The sequence below is a fragment of the Plectropomus leopardus genome, chromosome 13 (assembly GCF_008729295.1).
Source record: "Plectropomus leopardus isolate mb chromosome 13, YSFRI_Pleo_2.0, whole genome shotgun sequence".
Classification (NCBI taxonomy): Eukaryota; Metazoa; Chordata; class Actinopteri; order Perciformes; family Serranidae; genus Plectropomus; species Plectropomus leopardus.
In genome coordinates, this window is record NC_056475.1 from 6,632,620 (window position 1) to 6,658,002 (window position 25,383).

The 25,383-nt window shown below is 40.8% G+C and overlaps 1 protein-coding gene across 2 annotated transcripts in view; it reads left to right on the forward strand.

Moving 5' to 3' along the window:
* Positions 1-25,383, forward strand: part of tmem132e (transmembrane protein 132E) — a 444,092-nt gene that overhangs the window by 301,280 nt on the left and 117,429 nt on the right. The window contains exons 1-2 of one of the 2 annotated variants that reach the window (XM_042499184.1): positions 6,731-7,199; positions 8,088-9,060. In XM_042499184.1, coding sequence (XP_042355118.1) covers positions 7,121-7,199; positions 8,088-9,060 — 1,052 coding nt within the window. In that variant the 5' untranslated portion in view covers positions 6,731-7,120. Of the gene's footprint in view, positions 1-6,730; positions 7,200-8,087; positions 9,061-25,383 lie in introns of those variants that run through there. The other variant, XM_042499185.1, reaches the window with a different exon arrangement.

The window sequence follows — 25,383 nt, forward strand, 5'->3', positions numbered from 1 at the left end:
GTGTATCTGGTTACATTATCCCAGGAGTGTAGGCTTTTCCAGATATTTTGCTCAAAATAAGTTTCCCCACCGGTAGTAGGGCCTAAGGGGCCGCGTCTACCAAGGTGGGTTTTTTTATCCAGCTGCAAACACCAGGAGCTCCTCAGGAAAGGCCCAGCTGGGAGCGTTTGAGAGCGCTTTGGAGGTGCTCCGTTTTTTTCAGCTGAGGAGCTTTTGCTGTGTCGTTGCTATGATACGGAATATCTGCAGAAGTAAATATGTCAGCACAAGGTAGAAAACTTGCTTTGGATGAGGGGAAGGCTGAAGCATGCAGGGACAGAGGACAGACCCACCAGTCTGTGTGGGTTCATGAGAGGAAACATACCATAAAACTTCAATTAATAGCCCGGCTATTATTTGCCTAAACCACTGAACTCAGTAGGCTTATATTTGGGACAGGTGTCTTTATTGGGAAGGCTTTTATTTCCTTTCACATTAAACAGTTGCTCAGCAAAGATGGAAATCAATCACACTGCTTATTTAAACCGCTTTTTTGCATCTCTCTGGTTTACTCTGCAGGTTTGACATCTTCTTTGGTGCTTATGTTTTTTGTAAAATGAAGTGGATGATTGAATTGTTGACAATCTTATCACGCTAACCATGTGTGTAGTATGACCAAAAAAAAAATCACAATTAATATATATACATATATACAAGAGTTTAAGCTTTTATATTTGTATGTGTTATCTTAGCAGCTAACTAACATTATCTCCAGCGGGGAGCGGACAACCCAGTTTTATACATTCAAAGAACCTCTATAAGAATGACCTGCATGTAATGGCCTCTGACTGAGACAGGCCTTTATTTGTCAAAATGTGTAGCCACACCGGGCTAGTGAAAGGGACTGGGTGTCTGAGTGGGCCTAGGTTTATATTTGATGTTTTATGGTATATTACATTATGTTAACATATTTCTCCTTCATTGTTGTTGCTCAGTACTTCTTCATATCAGATGTGACAGTTTGTCCTCGCAGAGGCTGTTTGTCCCTCCTGCACTGTGGCTGGATGGCTGAAGTGACAGCTACAACTACAAAGTTGAACATTTTTCAACTGTGGATGCTCTGAAAAAAGCATGCCCAACGCCTTGTTGTGCTGCTGGCAATTGTAGTGCGACGTAAATACGCTATGCAGCACTCCCATTGCAAAGCATTAGAAAAAATATGCTGGCCTTAGAAAAAATAAAAAGAAAAAAGCTTCAGTGAACACAGCCTCTTCAGGCTGATTTGTGATTGTGCATCAGGTCTGTGCCATAGCTAACATTTAAGAAAAATTCATTTGAAAATTCAGCTCCACTGTAGCTCAGAAGGTTAAACGACAAAAAAACTGTATCATACTGGGCGTGTTTTCCCACCTATATACAACATGCTGACTTTATTAGCATAAGCCTGTTAGCCTAGCACTAGGACTTTTCACCTCTCATAGAAAGCCAGGACAAATAACACACAGGGTTCAAAATGCTATTTTGTGGGGGCTTCATTTTCTTCATAATCTTTTATGTGAAAGAAAAGCTTTGATTCCAACAAGGGAAATGGTTTTCAGTATACAAAAAACACAACAAAAAAGCAAGTGATCCTTATTGCAGTGACTTGTAGTTACATTTCTGAGGAGGTGCATATCAGGCTCAGCCACCATTGATTCAGTACGGAGGTATAAATCCTGCTAAGTCTGTCTTCAGACCCACTAAAGTTAAGTTTTAACCTCCTGCTTCTTCTGAGAATAAAAGCAAACTTGTTGCACGAAAAACTTTCCCACATTAGCCACTGAGAAAAAAAAAGCTTGCATCGAAGTGGAATCGAATCTAGTTCTAAAACACGAAAAAAAACCTCCAATAAGTGGATTGATGATTAACATCTCCACTGGGATAAATCAACAGCATTGTGGTTGGAAACCTTCGCTCTTTTCTTATCTAAAGCGTCTCTCTTTGCAGACTGTTATTGGCATAACAGTAGAAGTGGCCTCAGCCTCAAAGTGGCCCGATACTTTCATTAATTGACATCAGACAAAGTAATCTGATGAATACAAAGTGCCCTCTGACTAGACACCCACTCATTTCCCTGCCCCACACACACCAACACACCGAGCAGATGTTTCATGTAATGGGAGCACAACAGGAAGAGAATTCAATTCAATTTGGCCCGAGGTCTAATAGGACATCAAGTGGAAGAGGAAGGCGATAGGGTTTCACACTGGAAGCCCATCTGTGTCCAGGCTCCCCTTCAAACCCACCTACCCAGTGATGTTGTTAGAGTGAAATGAGACAAGAGCACCCTGATGCATCATAGGCTGTAATCACCTTCTCGAATGACACCAGCAGGCCTCGGGGTTTAGAGGAAGGGGCAAAGATTTGTTTTGTTTGATGGCATTCAATGTGTGTATTGTCATTGTACAGTTTCATTGGATTTTAAAGGGATTAGGTGACTCCTGGGCGGGAGTCAGGTGACCTTCAGGCGTAACATCAAAGTATCTGTGTCAATGTTGGTTCACATTCCCCAGGAGGCTCACAGAGGCAACAGACCATTGTGCAATTGGCACAATGTACTCAATATACTTTAGCAAAGTACTTTGTTCCAGCAACATCCACAGTCTCCTATCAGCCGCTCACCTGCTCCACTACTGCATGAGGGACTACACCCTATTTATGGACATTTTCTCATCTTTCACATTTGGACTGACATCAGTACCAGATCCAGTGCCTGTAGTTTGGTACTAGTACTTTACTGTACCCTTTTTTGGTTCTGTACTTTCTTTGTAATAACAAAAAAAATATATTTTTAACAAGCTACAGTCCTGACACAGTAGACTAAAGAGCAAATCTTTAATTTAATTCTGTCTCTGTCGGCTCTGTGAGTGTATGTGTCTGTTAGTGTGTGTCTCATATACAGTGATGCTAGGCTGCTATTGAAATAATATACAAAAGTAACTCGACCTGATGCCAAAACTATCGCATTAGAGGGGAGCTCTGTGTCCAGCTTCCTGACTTTGGAGCACTTGTGCCTCATATCCGAGGTGAAAGCCGGCGCCTCCACAGAGCTGGCTTCCAGCACAGTATTGGAATTTTGCAGATATCCAATATGCCGATATCAATATATCCACTCTATTCCCCAGAATCCCCACCTAATTTTATTGATCATCAAGTCTCCTCTGTGGTTGAATTAACATCATGTTATGCATTATCTTATCGTGATGGCATGAGACAAATTAAAATGCTTTTCAAAGTATGTCATAGTCATTCATTGTGCAAAATAAGAAAAAAAAATACTTCAGCTTAGGTATGATGTTTTGAACACGTCTTCTTTAAAAAAACAAAAACAGTTTGTGATATCTTCAGAAATCGGTGTGTTGGCCTATTTGCACATTTCATTTTAAAGTCAGTATATGCAGATACAGATGACTTGCTGATATTATCGTGCATCCCTGCTTCCAGGCTTTGGGGTGCTTCCTGACACTTTTCTGAATCTCACATTTTTACTCAGATGCTCTCTGGTACCAAAATATGGCAGTGATGGATTTAATAAGAATCCGTATTACTGACGTTATTTGCTCAGTAGCTGTAAAAGTACCACGTTCAGTACCTAATCTCAGTCATCTTTATGAGTAACTTCTGGATGTGTAACGGGAACACCATTTTTGACTTTCAGGGCCGGTATTGAGCGAGAGCACGTCAGCCTACAAAGCATATGCACTGTCTGCTGATATTGTTTTTTCCATTAATGGGTTCAAATTAATAAGCTTAGTGTCTGACAACATTTTGGAAAGGTTCCCTAAAGAGACAGACCTTTTCGTTAAAAAGTGAGCTCCTTTTTGTTCAATCAGAAATGGCCCCGAAACCGCTATCAGCAAGGCCACCTGATTTGAGTAAGACAATAAGAGTCAAATTGTATTTCTTTGACAGAACGCAGTTATAGAATGAATCTGTACTGCTGTCATTATCGTAGAAAAAGATGATAACTACAAGAACGTGCTGTTTTAATACACATTTATTATGGTAAAAGAAAGGGAAATCAATGTTTTTCCAGCATATCAAAAGAAAATGTGACTTTTCCTCCTCAGAGACGGTCCTCCAAAGTGTGTTGATATTTAGATTTTAGGGGCAAAAAGTGATTGTGGCAATCCTGCAATTCATTAGAAATAATTGATATTGACTCTTGTAAAGCATTTGTTCAAATGTTCAAATAGTCACCGCCAAAGGCGGCAACGCAATAAAAAACACATCTCCACAACCAGCATAGTGTAAACTGTTTTGATCGTGTCGGGAGGATTTTCATCTTATTTCAATAAATACTGAGATAATATCTTGTATCAAGCCAGGATTATTGTACAAAAAATGAAAGAAGTCACAATCACTCCTCTGTGGAGAGATATCCTGTCCCTTTGAATCTGAGTTATTTTTGTGTATTTTGCCAATTTCCTGGGGTAATTGCTTCGCATTGCCAAACAGCGTCTCACACTTCACTAACTCTCCGCTCCTGCTGCACCCTGTTTGAGTTGATCCAACAGCTAGATTATAATGCACATCACTGATGATGCAAACAGCCACATATTGCGTCGTTATTGTCTCGCACACACTCAAATAATGTCAGCAAGCTGTTTGGAGTCACAGTTTTACCTTAAGTTCCCTGATGTGGGCCCTACAGCCTCCCTGTGTTCAAATGAGCAGATGCAAGAGAGAAGCAGTCGAGTCAGAGGCAAACTGCTTTAAAAACTAAATTACCATTTAAAAAAAAAACAGCAGCAAGCTGGAAACCATTTTGTTTTGGGCTGTTTGGCCAGCAGCAGGTGCTTGTGAAACACATGGAGACATTTCTTTAAGAGCCTTGCTCAAGGACACCTCAGCAGCAGTTTGGAAAGCAGGGAAAATGTTGCACATTCAGTTTTAAAAGTCCCAGCAGGTTTGGGCATTCAAGTTCTCTCTGAGCTTCAGGCTACTGCTGCCTAAAGACACAGTCAGAGAGAGAAGTGGTCTGTATTCTGTTCCAATATCTTCTTTCTTTTTAACCCTTTGAAACCTGGAGCGACATCACTTTTCTTGAGCTGATGTCAGACGCCTTTCACAAGTATTTAAACCTTTGAACCTGTGGCATATTGGTGCAATTTCTTTCATAAACATGAACATGGAAAATTATTTTTAAAAAGCTTGGGGAATACAACATTGAGGAAAACTTGCAACTAACTTGCAAAGATCATTATTTTAAAATGCCGTTCGGGACTAGACCTCCATCAGTCAGTGAAGAAAACTATATTCATAGCTAATCATCGTGATTACATATTTAAAAATATGTCACAGATTTTTTGTAATTTTTAAGCACTTTTTACAGGTCATTTCTTTTTATTTCATTTTATTGATTTACTTTTACTATGTATTTATTTAACTAATTTTCAGGTAATTTTCTTGTACTTTTTACAAATTTTAGGGTCATTTCTTCTTTGGTTTCTCATTGCCTTCTTTGCATGGTTTTGATAGAAATCAAGCCATTTTGCTCAAGTTTCAAAGAGTTAAACAGCAATAAAATCACATAGAGCTTTGATAGTAACACTGGAAGGTGTACTAGGTGTACGTCCTCATACGTGACGCTGAAATTTGATCCTTCCCTGAGGCGAGGATTGGCGGTAGACTCTTACAGTTTTGCTATGTCGTCATGTGACTGGTAAAATATACAGTAGCGGTGGGAGATTTGAACGGCGGCTCCTGCGTTTGGACCCGGGAGAATGAAGCAGATGGTGCTCTGGTGGAGGAGCCCTTAAGGAAGTTTGTGGAATGCTGTGCATATTTGTCGCTTTTAATGTTGATCAAGGCACACACACACACACACACTCAAAAGCACACAAGCATTCCTGCGAGGTAGAAAGCCTTTGGTCGATAAAGACTAGACAGCCTCTAAGTAGCTCCTCTCATCATTATAGTTCCTCCAGCCTTCTCTATGGCTACGGCTGCTCATTTGTAAATGCGGGATGTTTCCCCGGCTGTGGCTTCATCCTTTGTTGCCCGCACTGTTTGCCATTCAGTTTATGGGGCCCACACACACACAAACACACACACACAGACACACACACACACACACATCACGGATCCCCTCTCTCTTTTATTATGGGAATTCCAGGCGCATGTGAGTGAAGCAGGGAGGCAGTCCAGATACCCCTCCCCCTCTCCGGCCGGTATCCCCTCTTTCTCATGGATTTCTCATGGGGCTAAAGCAGACGAAAGGGGGCAGGAGGAGGAGGAGGGAGGGAAAGAAGGAGAAGAAGGAGGAGAGCTAGGCTAATTCATCAATAATCTTTACCTAATCCCTCCCTCTCCCCTTCACACTCTCTTACTCTCTCTCTCTGCCTGGAGGCATTCAAGCAATACATCCATCCCCCGCCCCACCTCACACACACACACACACACACACACCAACCAGCCCTTACACACACACACACACACACACACATAAGAGTCTGCCTGAACACGTCCAGAGGGAGAGGATGAATCGAGCTGGAGAGTGTTGTTCCTTTCGCCTCCATATGTGTGTGTGTGTGTGAGTCCTCTGAGAGTCTGTGTGTCTTAGCTCTGACCGGGAGCTAAAATGGTGATTATAGACTAGAGACTAGGTGTGGCAAGATGGGGCGGCGTCAAAGGCTTTGTCTATAGTTCCCGTACAGCCCACCAACCGGGAGGAGGCTCTGCCTGTCTATCAGAGTCTGTCCTGGAGCCATGCACAGTCTGGGATTGAAAGAGCTGCTGCATGGGGCTGAACCACTCTTAAACCAAGACCCAAGCCACGGGGAATTAGACAAGCACAAGTTCAAGAAGCTCGGTGGAGTCTTTGTAGCCAGATACAAGAAGCAAGTGAAGAACTGCCGGAGCATATTGCTTTTTTTCTTTTTTTTCTTTTTTACACCCTCATTTATTCCTCTTTTTGCAACTCATGACAAAGATTTTCTAAAGCGAAACCCCCAAAAAAGAAACTTCTGTGGAGTGCCCGCTGAGTAACAAACCTTTTGAAGAGGCTTTTCCTTTTGGGGAATTCAAAAAAGATCCGCTTGATTTTTTTTTTTCCCCCACATTTTAAGGATGCGATTTCAATGATAAAACCATTTGGAATATGGGACTTTTAATCTATGATTTGGACCATGGGGACAGGAAACTGTGTTTTTGTGCTCAGCTCTGGGTAATTTTGATAAGTATGTCACATTTATTCTGTTTGTTCTGGGCTGGTTTTGCCCTACTTTGATTTCACTGTCGTAACTTAGGTGTTAAGCTATGTTGACTTGTTTTTCTCAACAAGTGCGGTGCAGCATGATGTAGTGTGTGTGCCAATACAAACACAGGTTTCTTGTTTAATTCGGTAGCTCATTACCTTCAGGTCTCTTGTGAGTTTGTATCTTTTTAAAGATTTTAAAGAGTTGTGTGTGTTCCATTTCAAACTGTTGAATAGCCAAACACTGATTGTTGCTGCATCCCAGATAAACATCATGTGGCATGCACCTTGACAATGTCAACATGATTTGTTTAATAGCCTGTGCTTTACATGAATTGACCAGTTATCATCTGATTAGTGTGTTGACCTTCTCCCCTTTTCCTCTTTTCATAAAATTTTAGGGTGAAAGGCAAAGTCCAACTTGGCAAGAAATTAGTAAAAGGTTACAAGAAGATAATAATTTGAAAAAATTCTAAAAAGAGGGGAGGATTATTAGAAAATTGTTCAAAATTAGGGGAAAATGTTTAGAAAACTATATTCACAATTACAAAAAATGTATTGTTAAAATTTGGTTACAAAATAAATATAATAAAATATCATCATTTTATCATTTTTCTTCACATTTTACGGGCATTTCTTGTTTTTTTTTGTTTACTTGTTCTTTATTTATTTTATTATTTTGTGCTTATTTTTAGCTAATTTTCTTGTAACTTTTTTTAACTCATTATCTCCAAATTTTTGGTTAAAGTTGCAACCCCCCTTTGTTTATGAGAGAAATCAAACCAATATGCTCATATTAAAAACAGTTAGAAAAGACAAAAAGTTCGTATTTAAAGGTTTAACCTCTCTCCTCTCCTTCCTCTCTTTGCAGCTCTTGCAGGAAAAATCTCTCCAACCAGCTCAGATGCCCTCCTCAGCTCCTCAGCAATGACAGCCAGTCCTCCACCACCCAATGTGTACCTTCCCGTCAACTTCAAAATGTCCAATGCACAACTGGCTTTCTTCTTGCGGGAAGCTCAGATCACAGGACAAACCGTTGGCGGCGGCGGCGGCAGCAGGAGCAGCAGTAGCCCCAGCACTGGACACCCACTGCAGCGCTCGGAGAGTTTCGTGGTTTTCCAGACAAAAGACCTCCCTGCCATCAACATAAGCTTTGGGCCTTTTGCCCGGGACCAAGCCCTGTCCAAGGAGTTGCTCCAGCCAACTAGTCCGCTGGATATCCCCGGCCAGCTGACAGTCAACTGGAAGGTGCGGGCCTTCATTGTCCAGGCCAGGGTCTTCTCCAACAACCCCACAGTCCAGGTGTTTTTCTACATTGCTGGCCGTGACTGGGATGACTTCAAGGCTCAGGACAAGCTGCCCTGCGTCCGTCTGCACGCCTTTCGGGATGTCCGTGAAATTAAAACCTCCTGCCGCATGAAAGGCAACCTGGCACAGTGCTTGGCCCAGCTGGAGCTGCCTCCGTCCTGGTTTAACACCAATGTAGCCCCACTGGGTCGGAGGAAAGGCTCCACTGACGGGCTCTTGGATGGGCTGACCAGTGAGACCCTCCAGGCTGAGCTCTACTACACGCTGCACGGGCCCAATGTGGATGGGGAGTGCAGCGAGGGCTCCGGTCACAGGGGTGGTGGTGCTTCCAGGGGAGAACCTCTGTCACAGCACCCCCTGCTGCGCATCGGGAGCATCAGCCTGTACCAGGCCAGTCAAGAGCAGCTGCTGGTGGACAAGCAGTTAGACAAGAACATGTTCCTCAGGCTGCCAGAGAAACCCCTGAAGCCAGGAGAAACCCTCAAAATCTTCCTCTACTTGATGCCTAACTCCACCGTCGAGCAGTTCACCCTCAAGTAAGTCGCATTTAAAATGTTTACTTATAACATACTCCGTGTGTTCTTCCAAATGTATTCCACACTGAATGTCACATGTTTTAATGTGTTTATATTCACACATTTATCCCTTGGGAAAAAAAATATCAAGCTGTTTACATGCACAGCAGACACTCATTCTGAGAATTTCCCTCCTTCTATGCAATCATGTACACAAGAGTTATTGATGAATAAATAATTCGTCTGGTTCCTGCTAGGCCTCGGCCAACATTAGTCATTCCCCTCCTGTCATGAACTGCAGTCTTATATCTCCTTTTATAATTATGCTCACACATAATTGTCTGCAATTTGTCCAAGGCTTAGGCTTAAGGCTGCAGCACTGCATGTAAACAAAGCTCTGCAGTGCTGCGTCCTGTGAAGTCCCTGGCGGACAGGCTCATAAGAAATTCTGGATTTACTCGTCCAAATAGCCCTCTATTAATGGCACAATTATCACGGCACTGGATGTCTTCATTACAGTTTTGATAATCAACCTCATTCAAAGCAGCATAATTAGATAAAGGTTTTTAAATAACCCCAACATTAATTGCAGCATTTTAGGCGAGCATATGATCATGGGGTGCATGTAAGTGTTGCCAGCGTTATGTAATTCCAATTCTTTCCAGCACACGACTTGCCATTTATGTCATTTTAGGCCTAAAGAGCCAAATGAGCATGTAATCATATATTTCATCCCTCTCATTAATTTCTCCTTCACTGAGCCCGATGATGTGCCAGCAGTAATTACAGTTAGGTAAGATAAAAAAGGAGACGACAGGGTTAAAGTGTGGCAGCACTGCACGGCTCACCTTTTGAAGTGGTGGCTTAACATCCTGAGATGTCTTTTTTCTCTCAGGACAGGATTGTATGAATAATTTGCAGTGAACTGCTGCTCAAAGCAGAGTGTGTTTAAAAGCTCAAGGCTTGTGCTGTTTGACCAGGTAATGGTTGTAGATCACATATTGAAATGGCTTGCTGCAGTCCTCTGTCGTATTCTCATGCAGAGTTACTGTAGCAGAGAACAAACTGAACCTAAAATATTTGGAGACTGTCTTCATTCACAGAAATCGCCATGCTTCTAAAATGTAAGTGTAAAATGTAGAAATGTAAAACTGCTTTATTCAATGTTTTCACTGATTAAAAACACTGGGGCAGATTGCTTTGGTGCAGAGGAGACCTCTGTGGATAATTCGGCTTCTTAAAAACCTCCTGAAAGTCTGGATCCTAAGTTATCAGAGAAAGTAGGCAAGCACATATTAGCACGTGCTGGGCTGGCGGCCTGCTGCAACGTGCTGAACGGCATTGGAAAAACACTAATTTGTAACATAAAGCCGCTTCATTCAGTGTTTTTACTGGTTTCAATCACCTGATCTGTTTGTTTTGGAGAGAGAAGGGGACCTCTGCTGATAATTTTGCTGTCAGGAAAAACCTCCTGAACAATGAACATCTGAAGGAATCCTAAGCAGGAGTTTTCGCTTGAACATGGAAGAAGATTTAGCTAGTTGCAATCTGCAATCATCATCACTACATCCTACTAAACCCACACACACTGCTCTTTTAAATTTTATAATAACATCTACCTTGATTTACTATGAAATAACATTTAATGAGCAATCTATTCTATTGACTGTTGTAGTGCTGGAATAAAAAGGAATGATTGAATTTACAGTAAATGAAAGCATTCAAAATGTCTTTATTTTATTAGCATATAGATGGCAAAAGTCCATCAAACTAAGATGATAGAACTTTATATTTGTACATACTGTACATCCAGGACCAATCTCAGTTTTTTTTTTATATTTAATTAGCACGGTGTAAAATAAAAGATTTGGTTTTTGAATAGGATGACATGACAGGACATAAAAGGCAACCAGTAGTGGCTACCAGTGTGCTGGATGTTGAAATGTCTGCCCCAACCCCCCTGCTACTTCCATAGCTCTGCCATCTCAGCTTTACATTTTTCCCTATTTTCTCAGGACATCAGTATTCGTTTTTATATTCTCTGACTTAAGACCTGTGTCCCAGAGGGGCCATAATTGGTGTTGCAGTAAATAATATTTGGCATTGTTAAATCCCTGAGTTTGACCCTCTCTCCATGGAAATAGAGCTGAGGAAGCATGAGGCCCAGCTCGGCTCACCGGTCCCTGAACTTCATTCCTCTCCTCGGTTGTCAACACAATATTCAGGGTTAGAGAATAAATGATTATTTGCACTTGACAAAGCTTGAGGAAAGTAAGTGTTTCTCTGCTTGTAGGTGTGAAGGCAGCAGGAAGAATGGAAAACGTAAGGAGAATATTACCGACTAACTCAGCAATGATGATGAAACACACTGTAAATACGATTGTTGTAATCCTAACTGAAGCTCTTACAGAATGAAATTTGGAGATTTGCAGGATATTCATAAAGTCTCAATAACCCAATAAGCTCAGAGCGCAAAACCAGTATGAGTTCTCCCTGCAGAAATGGTTTATTAATAGTAATTCCTCACATTTCAGCTGGAGAAATCACTATTAATAAATCTAACCTCTAGAGGTTATGACCCAAGTCAATCAAAAACATGGTGACACGTGTTCACCTTTTGTAATGTGACCCAAAATTTGGACTTAAAACTACCTAAATGACACAGTTGATTGATATAGGATGGGATGGGATAGGATAAAATACTATACTGTACCATACCGCACTACGTCATCGCATTAATACCTTACCACAGCATACATTACCGTGTGGTACTGTTCCATACCATACCATATCATAAGATAGGATACGATTCACTTTATTCATCCCCCAAAAGATACACTGGTTTGCCATCATAAACAAAAAGACATGCACAGTATGTAAACAAAGACATTGACACAATCTACACACTCAATAACAACATATGACACATGACATCTCCACAGCGGTAACTTCCCAATACAGCAAAAGTAAACCGATTTGGTCAGCTTCCTAACTCTTCATAACCCATAAAACCATGACAACATCCTCATAGCAGCTTGTTGATGCATTTCTTAATACAGATACTGATGTCTCTTTGCATCAGCTCTGATTAGGTGTCATTTTAACTCCGGCCTCAGCAGTTTACCTGAAGTAAATTTTACTATCGTATCCTTTGGGAAATACAGATGCTTATGAAGAACAATTACAAACTTTTAATCAAGTAACTATTGCAGTTTTGGACTTTTATTTTTCGCTAGCTAACTGAATTTTCACCTACAGTAGGTGCATCTTACTTCAATGTGCTTGCAGAGGTTAGGAGACGAGTTTTTACAAGTGGAAATCTCAGAGTTTTTTTGGGGGGGCAAAGCAGGCACTTCATCATGCAACTGCTGTCTTTTTTAGAGTTTGGTTTGAAAAGTGTGGCCAGATGTGGTCGGGGATTATTGGTGGGAGCTGACTCTTGTTCCACTGTGGGTTTAAAAGATGGGTGGTGCTTTGTTTTCTTTCAGGCAGCTGGAAACCTTGTATCTGCAGTAAAGGTGCTCCTTGTGCACGCCCCCTCCCCTCTATCAGTCCCCACTTTTTGAGCAGACTAATAGTAACGAAGGTTTAAATTGCAATAGCTGCATTGCAGAAAAGGTTTTGAAACCTTGTCGCTATACAAACATGATTTTATACAGACAAAACACCGATCAGGATGATTTATAAACTACATTAATTAACCAAACTTTTTGGTCAAAAGTGTTTCTGTTTAACTTCATGAATAATCAACAAAATGAAGCTGACTTCTTTACTGTGGGCTGATGTGATTATATCTGTTGTTTTCAAATAAAAGGCCTCAGAAGGCATTTATTGGCCAGATGATGGACAGCTAGAGTTTGATCAGTGTCTTTGATAAACCGAACTAATGACCATATTGGACCGTTTCTTACTAGTGTACAAAGCAATTATTATGGATTATATTGGGGAACCGCCGCCCCAATTCAAATATACTGAAATGTCCCCTCAAATAAATTGATTTAAAAAATAAAGAAAAATACAATAATTCTATGACAGGTAACCATGCGTGGCTGTCTGAAATAATCATTAGAAAATGTAATCATAACCATAAAAACAACAAATTGCCTGAAGTACCACTACTGCTTCAAGTTTTAAGATGGACTGCAGTTCTGTGTGTTGTTCGTATAAGTGGTGTTGCCGCACCTCAGCAGAACACAACGTCTGGGTGTGTTCAACTTATGCTAATGTCTTTCTGACATTATTTTAATCAGATGGCCCATGTGAAGCCGGAGTGAAGTGTCATGTATCATATATGTTAAGCTGAATGTGTAAATTATGTATTAGCTTTTTATTCATTGCATATTTGCAAAGTGTACTGTATAGCAGTACTTGCTTATGATAAATAGGAAAAGTTATTTTCAAATTTTGAACGTTTGGGGGACCCCCGGATATTTGGTACTCCCAGTGTTTGGTACCTCCATGACTACGGCCTTGCAAGTTGATGTCATTTTTGGTATTGAAGGTAGCTGAGACCTGAAATTAATGTATGAATGAATGCTTTTTTGATATGTATTTTAAAGATCTTCTCTCAGTCCTTCTCGTAGACAGACTCGAGTGCAAACCATTTATTATCAAAGTCACAACCCCAAGGAATCCCAAGCATTTGTCTTCACAACGTCAGAGCAACATTTACACTCCTTGAGACTCCCCCTCTGTAAAATGTATGATCTAGTGTCAGTCATAATATCCTGCTCTCACAAAGCTAAACAACAGAGCCTCTGCCTGACAGTGTTCTTCACTTTTGCTGATGTACGCCTTTATCTGGAATCTAGATTACAAAATATTTCATTAAATCAGAGAAGAGAGATGCTGTGGGAATCTGTCAGTCAAGGCGTGGTGTGACAAAGTTACAGCGAGGCTTTGTAGTACAAGCGGAGGGCTTTGTCACATCCCCTGCCTCTTGAAACATTTAGCTGACCATGTTAGCATCCACACACCACTGCAATCCTCGTCCATGCTGCCTCTCTGAGCCCCTTGCAGGGATGGAAATGAGGATTTATAAAGCCGGAGAGTTAAAAAAGAGATGGGGCAGGGAGAAGAAAGCCCAGCCCGAACCTCCTGAGCGACTCGACTCAATAGGGTGTGAATTCAATAGTTCTGGAAGCCAACTGTCGAGTCCCCGCGCATCGAGGAAGATGATTAAAGATGCAATAAGGAGCGTCTTTAAAGATGAATCAGAAGGCCTCCTCTGACTCTCCCTTTGCCTCTATCTTTCCTACCAATTTTCCTCCTTTTCAGGCGTCCAGCTTTGAAGATCTTTTGACTTGCTATGCAGATGATGGCGTGCCAGGCAGACAGAGGGCAGAGCCGGCCACTTGTGGAATCTGCCCCACTTATCCCGCGGCTGCAGCAGCGCTGTCAGAAATGCGCGTCGTGTGTGCCTGCATGAGTACATGTCATGCAGTGAGATGCGAAGTAGTGGTGTGTCAAATTTGGTTACCATGGCAATGCGATAATAACATGCGTTGCTGTATTAGAAATTATTTGGCATGCTCTGCTTGTCATGGTGCAGGATGATGTTGCTTTTCTGGATGAGCTTCTTTTTCACATCAGATGTCTTTTAAAAATCACTTCTCAAAATTGGTGAATCCCTTGTCTGCAATATTTTCTACTCACCATCTCAGATTCATATTTCCAGAGTAGTGACTCCAACAACATGTGGTTCATGAAGGGTGCTCTTCATTATCATGTGCATGTTTTGCAGATAAAAGAAATCATGATGTTGCACAGAAAGTGATATTTTTCCTTGTGCAGTTGTGTTTTGCCTGAGCAGAGAATTACAATTTGAGCAGAGAATTCAATGTCGTGACACTAGACAGGCTTGTTTAATGAGATGTGCTTGTTGCCAAATGACTTCTTAGTCAAGGCTAACAGCAAATAAGCTGGTAAAATTTCAAGGATCTCACAGATGACCACTTAAACTGAGCTATCATTTTTGGTGGGAAATGATTTGAAGTAGTTTGTTGTGTTTATTTAACCTGCTAATCAGATTTATTGTGGTATCACCATCCTGATGACGCAAGTTCAACATTCTCTTTCTCTCTCTGTATCAGTCTGGACTCTCTGCCGCCCTCAAACACTTAAAGTACTCTGTAGTACTCGTCTGACAGACAAAATGCTTCAGCCAATCACAGTAATCAGTAGGGACGCAACAATGAACATTGGATTTGCCATGGGAAACGTCTTCAACACCAATGGAGCAAGTCCAGGTAGAAGAATAGCAAGAACATCTTTTCCTCTGAGAAACTCCTTAGGTGCATTTTGTTGTTCTTATGTAACTGTCATTGAATGCCCCAGGGATCACGTTTTTCTGTAGGCCAACCTAGAAGCCAACATCACCCTGGTTCCATCGTCAAAAAGCCTATGGGATTTTTCCGTTGGGTTTTTTTTCTATTGCATTTTGGATCATCACAGAAAATATGCTCTGTGGTAAACACAAGTTTATGATACAAGTTACATTCAACAAGATGGTCTTCACAAATAAACACCACTTCTTGGATTTTTGAACCCTAAATGCAATGTCAGACACATCAAGCTAACGTTATATAAAGAAACTACACTACAGTCGCATTGCCACTGCAAAGAGGCTACAAAGCCAAGTTTGGCACAGTTTGGCTTGATGATCTGTTCTGTTCTTGATGTTCTGTAGTCTCAATTACTTGTTAGCAACCACCTTTTTAAGACACAAAGTTTGCAACTGAGTATTTGCTGACGAATATTATGTTGTGGAAGAAAAGGTGAAAGTCTCTTCAGCCTGTGCTAACTACAGACCTTGTTTCAGTCTTCAAACAAAAAAAGTCCATTAAAAAAATCAATTGACTTTAAGACGAGAGTACAAGAGGTGCTTTAAGTTGTAGGACTCATTCCAGGGGTTCTCTACTGTATTTCAGCAGTAACTTCACTTAATGCTGTGTTTACCCTACTAACATTAAAAGTTAGCACTTGTCATTCTAGTAGCCACCATTACTGTTCTGCAAGTGGTGGTCTGCATTTTAAGTTATCAAACACAACGCGGTCCCTGATTGGTTGCATATGTTGTCAGCTACAGTGTGGATCCCTGATTGGCCCTAATTGGATTTTAATTTCTGGAAAGTGTTTGGGTCAGCAGTGACTCCATACTGATACAGTATGCGAAACAGAATGCTGAGCTCACGTTATCATTATGGTCTTACCAGGCAAGCTTATTTACTGTATTGACAGTTTTGTACTGAAACTGCATAAGAGACCCTGTCTCCTAGAAATTGCGTTTTTATGTCACCAAACTGCTCCCTTTATTTTCAGTATTTACTTCCTGTATTAATGTTTAGAGATGTTTCTTTTAGGTAACCAAACAGAGCATCTCTGTACGGCAAAGGCTTCAGAGGGATGCTGGCAGGCGTTCAAAGTGCAGGATCTTGACACCAGAACTTTGGTTTTGCATCCAGGCCCCTTTTCAATGTTTAGACAACAAAAGCCCTTTGGTTAAGGGTTAGGGAAGATCGTGATTTCGGCACAATGTTAGGGTTGGGGTGTTACGGTTTGAAATGCCTTTTTTGATGGAAAACTATTGAAATACGTCAGTGAACATTTGCCAGATTCGTTAATTTGCATCACTTCCTCATTATGCTAATGGAAACCTAATTTGTAGGGCTGAGAGGAGCCAGTTGATGTACATATATAATGAATGTCATATGGTGAAAACCACAGTCAGTGGTGGGAGTCACTCAGGGAATACTGCCATGAAAATCAGCTTTAAATACCTCTTAAGATGACTACATGTAATGTGAAAAGTGGCTCTTATAGTGATGGACCCATCGAGAATTACCAATTAGCCCCCTTTAGCTTGTTCGTGTTTTACCGCCCACAGCTCTCTTCATTTCCACCTGCAGCAGACAGCTGTTTTTAGGGGGGGAAAAAAAGCTGTGATAAATCACTCACTAAATTTTCAAAACATAAACATGTCTTCTTACTCTGGTGTCACTCTTGGCTTTTGGGACTATCTGTCACAGCTTCAAGGACACAAAGACGATTCTCGACTAAATACCTAGCGTTGGCCGATGAATCATTCTAAAATGCTCGTGATGTCTTCATAGTATTTTGTCATCGCAGTGTCAGTTCTCCCTGTGCATTTGCTAAAATCCCTCTCCAGATGTACTTTATAACTCTTTCCCCCCGATGTACTGTCAAAAGATTTTTGATTGACTCGAGGTCCCGCTGGGTCACCTGGAGGAAATGTGCAAATGGTCATGGAAGTCCAACATGAGGCTTTCTGGGGCTCTTAAACTAATTCAGTCATAGGTGGATTACTGAACCTGGCCTTAACCTGCAAAATGTCATTCAAATTAACTCATGCAGACCAGGAAGAGATTGATAATAACCACAAAGAGACACAATTTAAGAGATAAGAAGAGGGGAAAAAATTGATACAGCATATTATTGCGATATTTTGCATTGCAATATTGTATCGATAAAGTATTAATATTGCAAATACAAATTTAGATTTTGAATAATAAAATGAATTTCTTCTTCAGTCATCTAGACACACATTGCTGCTTTAAAAATGATTGAAATGAGATAAACAGACTGAAAACTTTGTCTCAATAGATAAAAACAGACATTTAGTGTGTTTTCCTTCATTTGCAGTTTAAGAAATGTAATAAATTGCACTACATGTTTTCGCAATACTCAGCAAAACCTGGATACGACTTTTAGAGTTATTGCATGCATGTAAATGTACTCAAAGAGGACCTGCCAATTTAGATTATTGTGACTCATTGACATTTTCGCTGAAATAAACCCAGCCTCGTTGCACACATGAACTATATTCATATTATTCTCATCTATGTGCACGGTACAAGGCTCTTGGAAACAGCGCAATACTCCAGAGCCCTGGGTGCAACATGCAGTATTCAAATGCCCTGGCTCCAAATAAAGGCTTGAGGAGAGAAAGCGCAGTGGAAGCCAGGGAGAGTGACCCACATTCAGCAGGAGTGGCTTCATCCCCGGCAGTGAGATGGTTGCTCGTGCCTCGTAGGGAACACAGCAACTTCCTGACCCCATCCTCTGCTTCCTGCCAGCTCTGCGGTCTCGCTCCGCTCCGTGTCCCACGTCTCAATTGTCGCTGTCAGTGTCGGCTCGTCTTCTCCCGAACGCTTTGATGGGAAATGTCAGCACCTCTCGCCGTGAAGCGTGCGCCCGTTCAGATCGTATGACTAGGGAAGTGATGCCTCTGCCGTGGGGCCGTCTTGTCACGACACATCGGGTGACATGGAGAACCGCTGTTTATCAGCACTCATCTCTGATAAAGGGAGAGGAGGTCAGGAGAGTCTTGCTCGCCTCAAAGTGCTTCCACTTTTGCCATGACAAAATAAACCTCTCTATTAGGCCATATTGGACTGCACCACCACTACTTCTTCACCTCTATTCCTTCCTCACTCTTTCTTTCTAAACTGTGTACAAGTCATTTGAGGCCAAGCAGCAGGGGGCGAAGCATTTACCATTGTGAACTTTAATGTGTGTGGATCAAGTCACAAAAGGGGGATATAGTGCATGTGCCAAGGTTTTAATGAAATGGGCTGTTTTGAGCTGGAGTTTTTAATGCTTAAAGAAAGTTGCATGTGTCAGCTCTCTGCGCAGGGCGAAATGCAGATATTTATGCAGGTTTATTCCACTGCTTGGCTACCACTAAAGTAATTCAGCCCTTTTGTAACCTTGAATAGGCCAGCTGAGTAACTTTGTTTAGGTAGCTCTAGTTTATACGCTTGAAAGATTCTTATTGTAGACTCGTATCTATTGTGGAGGGCTTTTTGGTATGCTCAGCAGGTTGTTGAGTGATGGTCCGGTTTGGAGACAAACAAACCCAAGCACAACCAATTAAATGAGACATTCTATCTAACTCAGCTCGAACCCACAAAGTTCATCTGGGTCAAGAGTACAGCTGTAAACTCATTAGGCATTTAGGCAGAGATATTTGCATATTTATCTTTTCCCTACCCTATCACTAGAGGAAGTTAATATTCACATTTGTTAACATAGCCAACCAGAAGATTATTCATTAACCTCTTCAACCCTGCAAGACCTGCCGGTGGGCTCATTAAACATGTTGTGTAGACAAACTCTGGGCCTCATGCGGTAACATTCTCATAAATGTCTCTTACATTTTCTCTTAATATTCTGGTAAGAGGAAATATAAGAGAAGTCAACTCCAGATGCACCAAACCTTCTTAACCATCCAAATCTGCTCTTACTAAATCATAAGTAACCTATTAGGGATAGGTAACACCTAAATACTATATAAGCACAGGTTTGTGCTGTGTTCAAAGACTTGAGACATCACATCAAAAAAGATTGTTAGAAGAGGAACTTCTGCAGTAGTGAAACTGACGTACTGTTAAATAAACTAGTTGCCAGTTAATTTTCGAATAAATTGAATTGTTTCAGCAGCATTTGTACACTTTCATATGGTTTGTGTGCAAAAATCATAATTTGCAAAGTAGTTATCTAAAAGTATTAGTGGAGTAAAAAGCACGTTATTTCTCTCTAAGATTAGAGCAAAAACAAGAAAACATTGTTGAATCCCAAAAATCAATGGGTACTTGCAAAATAAGAACAAATTGTGGATATGAGTAAAAATAAGAGAAAATTTGTTTGCATATCTTTTAATGCATGAGGCCTATTGTTCAGGGACACAGAACTGTTTTAAATTTAAGGAGTTTCCAAAGAAACCAAACAAAAAGGAAATGAGTTTTAATGATGTCTAGGATTGGTATGGAAGTGCTGAAGACTGTGTAATCAGCAGCCATTTTCCCAATTAACCACTTAATCAAACTTGAGTGAACTCCTTCTGACACCGTTAATTGTGCTGGACCTTTGTGATGTGCTCAGGCTTTGTGGGGAAAAATCATTTCGCATACATTTTTCACGATTTTAAAAACCGTATGTTTGGGGGAGAAAATTGCACAGTTTCATCCCCATCATGTATTCCCACTGCTGAGTATCAGTGCGCAGGCGTTTTTTGTAGCCTAAATGGCTTTCATTAATCTTTTGTAATTAATATAATGTAAAATAGCACCGAGTGCCGTTCATTCAAACTCCCTGCTCAGTTATTTTGCATCGGTTTGGTTTTTGAACCCTTTCATCAAGAGTTAATCAACAGATTGGCAATGAAAGCTCTGGCTCTGCAGAAATGCATGTCATTATTTTGTCCATTTGATTGCATTGGTCTGATGAAAGCTGTAATCTTATAGCCACTGTGTGTTTGTGTCAGTGATTGGTCACATGCAGATCTTAACTTAGTATTTATTATATTCACCTTAAACTGTAAACCTTAAATTTACATTGGACCGCTCATTTAGGTCTCACGCTTTGGGAAGTCGGTTGATCAAATGTCTGTTTGTCTGGCAGATGGATAAACACACACAAACCTGGGGATTTTCTGTACTTTCCCACTTTTTCTCCAAAGCGTATTTGAATATTGCCAAATCCTCCTGCAGACTGCAGTGGTTTATAGAAGGAGCCTGAGAGACAAATTGACAAAAGCTCAGAGCTCCTCATTTCCAAGGTAATCAAACAAGCAGCCGTCAGGTATAAAAAAATGTGTTTTTCATTTGACTGCACAGGCTTACGTTAACTGTTTTATCTCTCTAAATTCATTTTCCGGCGCTCCAAATGAAACTGCAAATCTTTCGATCACCAAATGTGTTTGTTCTCTATCCAAACACATTTCTTTGTTTTCATCTGGACAGCTTTATGTTCGGGTTTAGCCTTTCACGAAATGTGCTGTGCTGCCGCTCAAGTTGTGAAATATTTTGACATCTCTACTGGGAAATACAGATGTATTCGATGTGCCGGTCTTTCCTGCAGTCTCACAATGTATGGCACTTTGTCATTGTTGTCTGCAAGACATGCTTGCAGTTTAAGTCAATAATGAATTGATTAGATTTTAGTGGGAAAGGTCCAGGTCACAGTGACCTTGTAGCAATTTCATTCTTCTGAACATGATATCTCAGAAAAACCTTAAGGGAATTTCCTCAAATTTGGCACAAACGTCCTGCCGGGCTCAAGAATAAACTGATTACAGTTTGGTGGTTAAAGGTCAAAAGTCAAGGTTACTGTGATCTCACATATGTTTTTGTCCATAACTAAAGAATTCCTACACTATATGCAAAAAAAATCACGCAAATGTCTAATAGGATACAATGATAAAGTGATGACGTTTAATATCTAAAACGTCAACTTTACTGTGACATCATAATCTTTTGCAAAACATTTTTCTGGCCATTGTTCAGTGCCGTTACTCAGAAACAAAAGGGGAGACATTTGGTCAGATGCTGAATTGGTGACACTAATTTTGTGTGTCCACCATAAAAATGTGCTGATTGTGTAGATTTCCTGTGCTGCCGGGTTATGGATGGAAGTGTCCATGTTTTGATAGACAGGGTTGTAAACTGCAACTTGACTGATTTGCAGAGGCATACTAGTTTGTTATTGACTACAAAATGGAAAAATGTTACCTTCTAATAGTTAAATATATTGTGTGCTCATGTCAGGAGTACCAGAAAGCACATCTAGAGTGACTCTCTGTGGACACGAGTCAAAAGATTAACTTTTTAAGAAAACAAAATGAGCCGTTAATACTCAATAACCCTGATTAACAGCAGTTCTGCATTAACAGTGGATCAAATTACCCCACGCGTCTGGGAGAGTCTGATTAATTCATCAGGAAATGTTTGGCTGCAGCCACCGCTGCTAAATGTGCTGTAATCAGTTATTGAGTTTAAGGAAGTGTTGCTTTTTTACACCGCCGAAATGGCTGTTGCATAACTTTATTTCAAGAAATAAATGAGCGACAGAATGTCTTCACTCTCTGTTGCTTTTCATCTCGTAGCAGATTTTGGTTCATGATTGGATGACATTCAGCGAGGGAGATGCAATAATGTGGAAAATCAGACGAGGGGAATATGTGTAGGTTGATAGGCAGGTAGTGAGGCATCAACCCTGTGAGGTTATCACATTTCTCAGTCAGCATCAAATTTCTGTCCCCTTTTCCTCCTCCATTAGATCACTTTCTACGTGCACAAAGCAGCCCTCCTCCAACACACACAGCCTCACACAGTTATCTTCAAAACCTTTAGGGGTTTAGGGGACAAGACTAAGATAAGCCATATTTTCCACTGCAGGCAGCCTCTATTTACCTGTCCCTCCCTCTTTCATGTTGTCACAGACAGAAATTGGCGAGGTTTTATTACTATCTCTCCCTCCGTCCCTCCTTCGTTCTGCTTTTTTATGATGCCTGCCAAGAGATTTGCCGAACCAATCTGTAGTAATAGACACGGCTCTACCCAGCGTGAAGGATTGTACTGCCCAGTAGGCTACAGTTTCAAAGGAGGCAGTGGTGTGGAGAAGCTGCATCTACCCACCACAACTAACTTCTGATTTTAATGATGCACTCTCTGGCTTGAGTGAGTGTTCTTCGCAGCTGTTATTTGCAAAGCTGAACATCAAATCCTGTACACAAAGATCAAGAGATGCACTGTTTACTGCTGTCCTGAGAGCAGGACTCTTTGGGTCATGCACAGTTATGTTCAATTTCTTGGGACTAAAAAAATAATTGTGTGGTTTTTGACAAGGAGAACACAGTTTTTAGTTATTGATCCTGAAAGAACGAAAGCAATTTTTCTGTTTGAGGCTGTTAGGATGTTAGCATGGACTGTTTGTGGTTCAACATGTAGTCACAACCTTGTGTTCACTGTAAACATTAGAAGTCCCAACAGAGCTGAGAGGGTGGAGTGAAAAAGAAGTCAGTCATGAGGCTATATTCATGATGGTGTTAAAGAAAGAAGAGCAGCGCAGATACGAATACACTTTGGCAGCATTGCTCTGCCTTCTACATAGCATAATGGGAGTAATGGTAAATGAATAATGGCTAAGATAATGCATTGTGAGCACATGGGAAACTAGCCAATCTCAATGGAAGAAATTCTGATAAAGACATGACTGGGTTAATGCATATTCATAATACATTGCAGCCATCCAGGACTGCTAATCTAATGATTGTAAATGCATGAATTGTTTTTTTCCCTCTTCCCTCTGGTGGCACAGTCCGCATGATATGCCCCGTCACATTTTCACTCCTGTCACGTTTTCATTTGAAACGGCAATATTCATCCCTAGCATCTGCAGTGATGTACTCCAGTGGCAGAGAGCTTCCAACTCAATGCACGGCACTCCCCGCCTGCCAATGGAGCATATTGTTGAAGTGTTTTGGCATACAATCACAAGAGCGGTTGCTTCGCCTGAAATTCAGATTTTCCATCACACTCCAGGACAATGGCTTGTTTTCACTTTCATGTCGCTGAATTGAAGAAGCCACATTATTTTTTTTTGTGCTGGAATTTAACGTCAAGGTTGCGTTTTGGCCCAGAGTCCAGTTGGCATATAGACACTTGGATCCACACGGGGTCTTTTTAGGGAGAATTTGAAATGGAGGTCTACAGTAATCGGCTAGAATCTGACATTGGCAAGGCAACCTTTGGCTGGCCCCGACACTGCTGGACTCCACCCATCCCTCTACAATATTTCCCAGGTGGACTAACCCGCAGCTGTGAGATAGGCCAGGTCCCTGTTTCCATGAATACCAACTGGAGGTAAATATCACTCCTCTGCTGAGCTGCAGGAGCTGCGGGCTGTAGAGCTGCACTGATATTATCATACCTCCTCTATAACAGCAGGCCTTATGTTGATATGCACATGTCTGTATGGATGTACAGCCTGTCTTTTTTTTTTAATCCACTGACTGATACACTTACATGTACTGATACAGACAGGCTGTTGCATAAAAAGGATATGGAACTCTGCAATTCACCAAAATCAGTGACAATATTTTCTCATTTTTGCTCGAAACTTAAGATGTCAATCTATCAAATTGTTCTCATGCACTGTTCACTCCTATAGCTATGAAATCAATGCACTAGAATTCATATATAATCCCTGTAATCATGAGCCGGTTATTCATATGTAACCTTCAAAACTGGCTAGACTGTGATCACGTGTACATCGCTCTGTCGGGAGTTAAACAGAAAGCAGTAAGAAGAAAAGTCTGCACAGAAAGGACTAGGAGACCGGCGAAACAAAGTGAACTTTGAGTCATTATTTGTTTTAACTAAACCTGGCCTACGTAACTTTATTTTAACATTTGCAACTGTAATGCTAAATCAAACCTTATCTTTACTTTCCACTCATAACTTACGGAACTTTACGCTAAGTACGTAACATTAGGTACATAAAGGGATGACACCCAATTATGTTTCTTTTCCGTAACCTAACCTGTATAACTTCACTTACCTTAACCTAACATTGACCCAACCTACATAACTATACTAACTTCAACATAGCTTATGTAACTTTACTTGTCTGAAGCTAACCTTTGAAATTTTACATTAAGTATGTAACTTTATGTCAGTTAACAAAACAATGCCATTCCTGGTTAGCTAATGACTTATATCATTCGAACCGAGGTGTGCTCATTTTTGTAAAATACCAAATGAACCATTGTATGAAGATTCAAAGCAACCGACAATATTCTTCCTGCTGCTATGATTCATGTTATTCACTGTCATCTGCACAACTATTTAGCTGTCATATTTAATAGTGCCTTTATATTACTTCTTTTACTGGAAAACTGACAGCCCTGAAATTTGCACTTTTCAAATGTTAAAATATTCCCCCCATACTACATTAATAGAAGCTAATACCAGGTCATAATAATACAGTCACTGAAAGTTTTATTAACCTTTACAGGTAAGCCTGTTTTTCTGTGTCATTTTTCATGGCCGCTATATTAGAAAGGTCTAGTTTTAATGAGAATTTCTCTGTGGCATGAATATTTTCCTCAAGAATTTTGTAGTTCATTCTTTCTTCTTCCTTTTGTTTTGACAATTTACAGTAAAGACAGTTTGGAATCACTGAGCAAGTCAATTTTAAACATTTTTGAATGTATTTAATATTCATTTACCAGCCTTAAGGAATTGCTGTCAAGCCCATCTACCTCCAGGTTGAGAACGTATGCAGTGCAGTCTGTGCCTTTTCCAGTGGGGGCCATTTCTTTTGTAAACATTATGTATGTTGTAGTGGAGGGTGTTAAAGGGAGTTCAAAGAGAGCTCCACAGTGGAGTGTTTTTAGCCCCGGGCTATTGCTACTATCTCTTCAACAACACAGGGGTGACATCTAAGAACTGCAAATTGCATTTATATGTGGTCAGTATTATCTCCAGGAACAGTGTGATAACTTCCCAGGCTGCATGCAGCAGAACTGACTGCACCCCCCTC